Below are 8694 nucleotides of genomic sequence, written 5' to 3'. Positions count from 1 at the left end.
CGCGCGTGCCCGCGTCCCCGGTCGGTGTCGCGGGGGCGGAGGGGTTGACAGTGAGGGGAATCTGGCGGGAGCGAGAAAACGCCCCCACCCCACCCCGCCCACCCACTGGCGGAACCGCATGCGCACAGGGGACCTGGTGGAAAAGGCTTTTGTTGGGAGAGCGGGCCCGCTGGAGGGGTCCGCGCATGCGCAGGCTGCCCAGCCGCGGGGGGTGGGGGGGGTGCGGGGAGAAAAGGGGCGGGGTGGTGGGAGCTGCTGTGCTGGCAGCAGTAGGCGAGGGCGCGGCTGCGGGGTTCCTGGTGCTGAGGACGGACGCCATTGGAGCCCCAGGGAAGGTAAGGATCCAGCCCCAGACAGGACCGGGAGAGGGCAAGTGGAACCGGGTACGCTGTGCCCTTCCTCCCCACCCCACCCCCGCCCCCGGATGTGAACAAAGCCCAAGCACGCAGAACTTGAACCCCATTAGACCCGTGGTCAACAAAGGAGCCACCCCCCACCACGGCCACCAGACCCAGGCTCCCCGATTCGAGCCCTGCTTAACACCGGAGCCCACCATCTGAACACCTTTAACGGACGCGTGTGCTCGGTGCTGAGCTGCCTTAGCGCGGAGGCCCCACCCCCACTCCAACCATTCTGAGATCGGTGCAACCCAACTGACGGCTTTGCCCCCTTCCCCGAGTTTCGATCCTGGCCTTTGAGACCTCTAGCGCTTCCAGTTCGAGCCTCGCCTAGTCCGAGGACCACCACCCCCCCCCCGGAACCCCACTCCATCCCTCGTGAGCACTCCTGTATGAGTCCAGCCTAGACCTGAATCACCTGAATCCCTCCCTCCCCCCCACTGCGACTTAGAGGGTCGCTGGGATTCATTTTCCCAGAGCTTCCAGCAGTCCCCGTTGTCTGAGCCTTCTCATGCCTTCTCCTCCCCAGCATCCTGGCCCCGTGCTCCAGCCATTAAATCGAGGCGCTTTATTTCCCCTCTCTCAAAGCATCTCTTCTGGGACTCTCTGGACTGAAGCTCGCCAGTCCACCCCTTGTTCCAATCCAGCCGCTGGTCTGGGGAGCCTGTGTGACCTGAACTCCCCTTTCAGTGCAGGGTCTCCGCCGACCTCCTCTGTCCTCCTAGGGCTCTGTCTCTGAGGGAATCTACCCCAGCAGCCCTCACCCCCGCCCCAACCTTACACTGCCTGGGAACCCGGTGACTGCAGCCCTCCACCTCCTGAGAGATCCCGCCTCCTGCTGGATCCCGCCCCCTCCCCCTGAGGAGGCCTCCTCATCCCTCTCAGGCTGAGCCCTCTTCTCCTTGGGACCCCCAGCATGGCAGAGGGAAGCTACCGCAAGGAATCCGAAGGGTACAACGTTGAAGACATGGACGAGGGTAGTGATGAAGTCGGGGAGGAAGACATGGTTGAAGGCAACGACTATGAAGAATTTGGTGCTTTCGGAGGCTACGGTGCCCTCACCAGCTTTGACATCCGCATCCTCAGAGCCTTTGGGAGCTTGGGTCCAGGCTTTCGCATCTTGGCGGTGAGGCCCCTCCTCGGCCACCTGCTAGCCCTGGGCCTTCTCTCTTGTGACGTCAGGGAGGATGGGAGGAGGGGGCCGATGAGGGCTGGAGTTGAAGGGGGAAGGACTGCCCAGCTTACCCAAACCTTCCCTCTCCTACTGGGAGCAGCGGGGGGTGGGGGTGGGGGAAGCGGGGCGGGGACGGAGGGGGGGGGGGCGGGAAGTGCTGGGAGGGCCCGGGGGCTGGTCGGAGGCTGGTCAACACAGGGGGAGCTATCTGTGTAGAGCTATCTGCCTTCCCCTCCCCTGCCATGCCATGCCCTGCCCTGCCCTCCCCTGCCCTCCCCTCCCCTGCTCTGCCCTGCCCTCCTTTCCCCTCCCTGGTCTTGCAGAATGAGCCCTGGGAACTGGAAAACCCAGTGCTGGCCAGAACTCTGCTGGAGGCATTTCGGATGGATCCAGAAACACTTGCCAATGAGACGGCTGCCCGTGCTGCCAACGTAGCCCGGGCCGCCGCCTCTAACCAAGCTGCTCGGGCTGCTGCCACTGCTGCCCGTGCCACCTACAATCAGGTGGTCACTAACCACCACCCGGTGGCCACCCACCAGGCGTCAGGAGGCGATAGCCAGCCCATGACATCTGCTGCCCAGGCTCCGGCAGCCACCCCTGAGACAAGCATCGCTTCTCCGCACAGCTCCCAGATGCTAGTCAACAGCGAGATGGCTGCCCCTGGGGCTCCAGCAAGGTCCCCACAGCCGCAGACATCCTCCCAGGCCCAGGAGGCTGCGGCCGAGGGCCCTAGTACGGCCTGTGCTTTCCCCCAGGCCTCTCGTGCAGGTGAGATGGATGCCACCCGGCCCAAGACAGCCTTCCTGGGTCAGAACGACGCCTTTGATTTCAGCCAGCCGGCAGGTGTCAGTGGCATGGCCTTCCCACGCCCCAAGAGACCTGCCCCGGCCCAAGAGGCTGCCACAGAGGGCCCCAGTGTTGCCTCCAGGGGCACCCAGGCAGCCTCTGCCGGGGAGGGGGCGGCCACCCGGCCCAAGACGACCAAGTCCGGGAAGGCTCTCGCCAAGACTCGCTGGGTGGAGCCTCAGAATGTTGTGGCGGCAGCTGCCACCAAGGCCAAGATGGCCACGAGCATCCCTGAGCCTGAGAGTGCAGCTGCCACTTCGCAGCAGAGTGCAGAGCCCTGGGCCAGAATGGGAGGCAAGAGGACAAAGAAGGTGAGACCTCCCTGCTTTCTCCCACCCTCCTCGCTCCCCTGCTTTCTCTGCCCTCTCAGCTCTCTGCCTCCTCCCCTCCCTTCCTCTCCCTCTTCTTCCCCCTCCCTCTTCTCTCAGCTTGTACATGTTTCTCCAAGCCAAGCTTACCAGCATGTTTTTACTCCACGTAGTCCCTACCCTTGGGCCTGGAGGGAGAAGCGGTTGGCTCAGTGCCTGGCACTTAGTAAGCACTGGGCACGTGTCATCCACGTGTCATCTACTACCCTTATTTCCAAGTACCTGCTCTGGCTAAGATGTGTGCCAGGCGACTCAGGGAGCCTGGACGCCCTGAGTCTCTCCTCTGTCTAATGGTACAGTCCAAGCACCTGGATGACGAATATGAGAGCAGCGAGGAGGAGAGAGAGCCTCCTGCGGTCCCACCAACCTGGAGGGCATCGCAGCCCCTGCTGACGACTGCGCGGCCTCAGATGGCCCCTCGGCCCTCCATGGCCCTGAGGTCCCAGGTACCCTCAAGGCACGTGCTGTGCTTGCCACCCCGCAATGTGACCCTTCTGCAAGAGAGGGTAAGAAGGAAGCCTGCCCTTCCCCCTGTCTCCCTCCTCTCCTCCCTTCCGGGCCAGTTCTTTGAGGTCACCCACGCTTTGATCTCCCCGTGCGCTCTTCCTTCTCCAGGCAAATAAGTTGGTGAAATATCTGATGATTAAAGACTACAAGAAGATCCCCATCAAGCGCTCAGGTGGGCAGCCTCTGCCCCCTCCCTGAACTCTGTCCTTCCCCCCTCCCACCACCCTGCCCTGCGGGCCTCCCACCAGATGCCCTCTCCCCGCCAAACACACACAGATCGGGCCTGGCCGATGGCTCCATTGGCACGCTGTGGGGTCCTGAGCGTGCTCCCCTCAGCAGGGCTGACGGAAAGGCTGTAGCTCTGTGGCTGCTGCTCAGCCCTGGGGCTTTGCCCACCCCTCCCCTCCTGCAGACATGCTGAAGGACGTCATCCGAGAATATGACGAACACTTCCCTGAGATCATTGAACGAGCAACGTACACTCTGGAAAAGGTGGGTGTGGGGCCGGGGGCAGCTCTGTGGAGCAGGAGCAGCAGGGAACCCTTGCCCGCCTCCCCCCTCTGCATCCCCTCAAGGCCCAGGGGCCGGACTGCATGCTCTGGAGGGAAGCCCTCCCTGGCCTCTGCACCTGGGAGCTTCCTCTGCAAGCCTCCTCCCCTCCTTCCTCCTGCTCGTGCTCTCTGAGCGCCTGTGGTCTCCTGAGGTGGCTCCCGTTGTCTCAGCCAGTGTCACTGCTCCCACAGGGCACTTCCTCCATGGCCTCTCCTCTCCCTCCTCCTCCAGGGCTTGGGGTTCCCCGCCAAGAAAGAGTTCTAACAGGGAATTGAATGACCGCCTGCAGGACACCCGGCATGGATGTTTGATCTCACATTCCGTTTTCTCCCCGCTGTAGAAGTTCGGGATCCACCTGAAGGAAATTGACAAGGAAGAGCACCTGTACATTCTCGTCTGCACACGGGATTCGTCAGCCCGCCTCCTGGGAAAGTGAGAAAGCACAGGAGGCCGGTGGTCTTCCTTGGTGGTGCCTGGCCCCTCCTCTCGAGAAATGGGAAAGTAGGGCCGGGGGGCCTAGCACGGCTCCCACCCAGAGTTAGCAGTGCTGAGCAGCTAAGGGCAGGCAGGGGCAAGTAGCTTGGGGCGAGGCTTTGCGGCTCTCTGGGTTTCTGCCCTGCCCACCCTTCCGTGCCCCTGTCTTCCTGGGAAAGCAGGCTTCTTGGTTGCCTCTCTCTGCTAAGGTCCCAGCCAGGGCTTGGCAGAGTGGGCCTCGGGCATGGGGCGGGGAAAGGGGAGAGTGGGGGGCGGGGGTCTCCAGTGGAGTCGTGCTCCAGATGCAGTGGGCAACGGGCAGGGAAGATCAGGGTGTGCCTCTGGTCTCAGGGTTGCCAATCGTCTGCTCCCCGCCTAACCCCATCCTCGACAGAGCCCTGGGAAGAGGTGTTAGCATCCACATTTGATGGATGAAGGGCCTCAGTCTCAGGCCAAGGAAGGAATTGTCTGGACCAGGTATAGCAAGCCATACAGAGTGGGAGGAACTGCCCTGTAGCCCAGCAGTGTGGGAGAGGCTAGTTGGGTGAGCCGGCTGTGGTCACCTGGGCAAATGGCTGCTGGACAGGATCCCTCTTTCTACGCCTTCAGGACCAAGGACACTCCCAGGCTGAGTCTCCTCTTGGTGATTCTGGGTGTCATCTTCATGAATGGCAACCGCGCCAGCGAGGGTGAGTGGCTGGACAGGCAGCTGGGGGGTTGCCCGTCGTCTCACCTCCCTCCGTCTGCTAAACTCTTGCACCTCATCTCTTCTCACAGCTGTCCTCTGGGAGGCACTCCGCAAGATGGGACTGCGCCCCGGGTATGTTTGGGGTCTCCTGGCTCCCGCTCCTCAGTGTGTCCTTGGGCACAGGAGGCCCCGGGATTGCAGTGGCCTAGCGGTCTCTGTGGGGCGTGGCATCCTGGACTAGGTAGAGCGCCAAGGCTGCACCAGGGTGCGTGGGGAAATGGTCCTGAACCCCGAGCCCTCTTCTGCCCCGTGTGCCCTCTCTGTTCCCACACGAGACCTCAGAGACACCAGCAGACCTCGGGGCTCCATCCAGCCCCTCCCTGGGGCCCTGCTGACAAGTGGCGGCCTGGCCTCTGCTGCCAGCCCAGGCGTCCGTGAGGACGCCTCACAGGCTAGGAGGCCCTCAGTCCTGCTGGGAGCGCTCCTGCCCAACCCAGGCACTGCCACTCTCTCTAGTCACGCCTTCCTTTCCTTGCACTCAGGGTGAGGCACCCATTCCTTGGCGATCTGAGGAAACTCATTACAGAGGACTTTGTGAAGCAGAAGTGAGTATCTTTGCCCCCCACTCAGGCCTTCCTCGGGTGCTGCTCTGGCTGAGGATGCCATTCCCCGGCCCGTGTCTTAACACCAGAGGGATGGGTGTCTGGTGTGAGTGTGGGGTGGGAGGATGCGAGTGTCGGGGGCACGGGGACAATTCCAGGGAGGCCTGGGGAAAGGGAGCACTTGCGGTCTGTAAACACCGGGTGGGCCAGTACAGCCCCCACCTCCTTCAGCACCTGCCCTGTAGGCAGTGTCCCGGCTTTACATCTCACGGGCCTGGGACTCAGAGAGTGAAAACCTGATCATGGCCCTGACTGGGGTAAGGCCCATCTGGGCCTGGAGCCTGGCCCTGCTGATTTTCTAGCCCAGGCTCACCCCATCATCAGTGCTTGGAGATCTCCTGTGCCCTCACAAAGGCCCCGTGTGCATGTTCGTCCATCTGCCGCCCCACAAACACACGTTCACAGGTGTTTGGGAGTATGCGTGGAGTCCCCTACTCTTGGTTGACTGTTTCTCCCCATACAGTCGTTTTCTAGGATGGATTCTCCCAGGGTTCAGTCAGGTCACGGACAAGCCCCATGGTGGGTTGTGCTCAGAGCATGGAGCCTGAAGAAATGGCTCCTGCTTACACCAGACCCAGCAGGAATCTGGGTTATTGTGACAAGGGGCACAAAACTCGTGGCCTTCCTCTGAACAAGTACCCTACACGTGCCCCCTGCACCCCCCCCCATGTCTACTGGGCAAGACCGGTGGCCTAGGGGTGTGAGCCCCTCCATTTAGGAGGCAGAAACCCTGGGAGCCGGTGTGGAAGTGGGGGCAGGGGGTGCAGGGCCAGGGCAGGCCTCCTGCAGCAGCCGAGCTGCAGCCTCAGGGCTGGGAAGGAACTACCTGGGAGCCACTGGAGCAGCCACAGGTGTGGCCTGTCTGCGAGCAGAGGTTTGTTGTCCTCTCTCACGCAGGTACTTGGAATACAAGAAGGTCCCCAATAGCAGCCCACCCGAGTATGAGTTCCTCTGGGGTCTGCGCGCCTGCCATGAGACCAGCAAGATGAGGGTGCTGAGATTCATCGCCCAGGTAAGGCAGAGCCCGTGTTCTGGCTGCATCTCCCCATACCTGGTTTGTGTCTTGGTCCCGGCCTCCTGACGCCGTTTGTCCAGTGAGGATGCCAAGGCCCAGCAGGGTTCCCAAGTCACTGACACCAGTTCGCAGGCTGTAGGGAGTGGACGGGGTGAAATCCCAGGACTGGCACGGAATGACGGGAGCCTGATTTCAGTCGTGTGGGTCTTTCACATGACTTCGCAAAGCACTTAAGTGAGTGAAAGGCGGGGAGCGGGTGCTGAGCGAGGTAGGGTAAGTGTGCAAACGGTTGCTGTGCTTCCATCGCAGTATCAGAACCGAGACCCCCGGGAATGGAGGGCTCATTTCTTGGAGGCTGTGGATGATGCTTTCAAGACGATGGATGTGGATATGGCCGAGGAGCATGCCAGGGCCCAGATGAGGGCCCAGATGAACATCGGGGAGGAAGCTCTGATTGGACGGTGGAGCTGGGACGATATCCAGGTGGAGCTCCTGACCTGGGATGAGGACGGAGATTTTGGCGACGCCTGGTCCAGGATCCCCTTTGCTTTCTGGGCCAGATACCATCAGTACATTCTGAATAGCAACCGTGCCAACAGGAGAGGTACCTGGAGGGCTGGTGTCAGCAGTGGCACCAATGGCGCGGCCAGCGCCAGCATGCTCGATGGCCCCAGCACCAGCTCCACCATCCGGACCAGAAACGCTGCCAGAACCAGTGCCAGCTTCTTCTCCTGGATTCAGTAAGATTGGAGGTCATTACACGGGACTCTGGAGGCTGGGGTGGGGAGGGGCTGGCAGGTATCAGGGGCAGGCCTGGGGTGGCCTGGGGGAACGAGGAGAGCCTGACAAGACACTCAGTCTGTCCTTGCTGTCCCTCACGTGCATTGACACCTCTACTCCGGCTTTTGTGTCTCCTGGTTCCAGGCAGCCCTGAGGAGCTGCGGCAGTCCCCCGCCGAGCCAGAGTGCCTCCGCTGCCCGGTCCCCGACAGAGCACTCCAGGCCCGCTTCTCCCCGTCCATGGAAGATGGCATGCAAGATGACGCACTCTGTGCCCTTCCTGCTTTCATTGTGTGCTTTTCTCGTGCTGTCGTGTTTTGGGTATCTGTGTTACATTAAAGTTGTGAAATCAGTCAGATGTTTCCTCCTTTTCCTGGGCAGGTGTGGCTCTGAGCAGCCCACGGATCAGGCCCTCGGGGACAGGCGGGGGCCGCCTCTGCCTAAAAGACAGGCAGGTGTGGGTGGGTCCGGTGCTGGGAAGGACAGAGATGCCCCTGAAGGGGGGCGACCATGAGTTTCCACAGGCTCCGGTCCACAGCTTCATGATCTCCTACACTGTGTGCCCCTAGTCAAACATAGTGGCGATTCACAGGAGCAAGGGTGGGGTGGAGGGCCGAGAGCTGGTGCCACTGTCCCTCCCACCAAGGGACAGGCTCCACAGACATCCCCCAGGACCTACCTGCCCCGCCCCATCTCTGGAGTCGCTGTCCAGCATTCCCTCCCTCATCAGCCACACAATTTTAGGACCTCATCCCTCTTCCCGAGTCCTAAGGACAGCGAGGTAGGCCTCACAGTGGCATCCTCACACCTCCAGCAGGTAGAGGAGAAACCATCATAGGCAAGACAGCCTATTTCATGGGAGAAAGCTGCAGGCAGACCTGGACAGCCCATTGCCCATGACCATGACGCGAGGCTCTTCGGGAGGCTCCAGGGTACTTCTCCATGGAAGCAGGGCTCTCCCAGTGAGGCCAAGGCCAGCCAAGGTCCCTGAGTCTTCACGGGCTGTGCGATCCCTGAGGGGGCTGAGGCTAAACTTTCATTCCCCAGGCAGACGACAGTGAGGGCAGAGACACTTTGGAACTCTGGGAAGGACTCTGTAGCAGGAAGGGGCCATCTGGGGCTTTTCTGGGTATCTCAGTGATGTCCACAGCTTGGAGGACAAGGCTCCAGGTTAAGAGGAAGGAGAGAGTAGTGTAAAGACCGCAGCCCCCCTGCCCAGCCACCCGTTGCT

At 61.7% G+C, this 8694-nt stretch overlaps 1 protein-coding gene and 1 non-coding gene across 4 annotated transcripts; both read left to right on the top strand.

Moving 5' to 3' along the window:
- Window positions 1–264: 264 nt before the first annotated feature.
- On the top strand, window positions 265–7819 carry LOC128070014 (melanoma-associated antigen D4). Of its 3 annotated transcripts, none has more exons than XM_052663308.1 (13): window positions 265–335; window positions 1314–1524; window positions 1896–2729; window positions 3086–3292; window positions 3402–3465; window positions 3706–3785; window positions 4186–4277; window positions 4929–5008; window positions 5097–5139; window positions 5550–5612; window positions 6567–6681; window positions 6994–7424; window positions 7609–7819. In XM_052663308.1, the coding sequence occupies exons 2-13, from the start codon at window positions 1315–1317 to the stop codon at window positions 7616–7618; spliced, it is 2229 nt and encodes a 742-aa protein (XP_052519268.1). In that variant the 5' UTR covers window positions 265–335; window position 1314; the 3' UTR covers window positions 7619–7819. The 3 variants fall into 3 exon arrangements, 2 of the variants coding, with proteins under 2 accessions (XP_052519268.1, XP_052519269.1); XM_052663309.1 differs by having other exon boundaries at window positions 6994–7436; XR_008201595.1 differs by lacking the exon at window positions 7609–7819 and having other exon boundaries at window positions 6567–6918; window positions 6994–7124.
- On the top strand, window positions 6191–6317 carry LOC128070687 (small nucleolar RNA SNORA11). The gene has a single exon (XR_008201660.1). It is a non-coding gene; the product is annotated as a small nucleolar RNA SNORA11 (small nucleolar RNA).
- Window positions 7820–8694: the final 875 nt, after the last annotated feature.

This window comes from Budorcas taxicolor, chromosome X (genome assembly GCF_023091745.1).
Source record: "Budorcas taxicolor isolate Tak-1 chromosome X, Takin1.1, whole genome shotgun sequence".
NCBI lineage: Eukaryota > Metazoa > Chordata > Mammalia > Artiodactyla > Bovidae > Budorcas > Budorcas taxicolor.
The sequence above is the reverse complement of the archived record's forward strand: the minus strand, read 5'-3'. Positions and strand labels throughout refer to the sequence as shown.

Excerpts from the sequence above, each read along its gene's own strand:
- LOC128070014 (XM_052663308.1), top strand. The coding sequence starts at position 1,315 with ATGGCAGAGGGAAGCTACCGCAAGGAATCCGAAGGGTACAACGTTGAA. Across the intron at positions 3,293-3,401 it reads TGACCCTTCTGCAAGAGAGG|GCAAATAAGTTGGTGAAATA; the intron begins GTAAGAAGGAAG and ends TTCCTTCTCCAG. Across the intron at positions 6,682-6,993 it reads TGCTGAGATTCATCGCCCAG|TATCAGAACCGAGACCCCCG; the intron begins GTAAGGCAGAGC and ends CTTCCATCGCAG.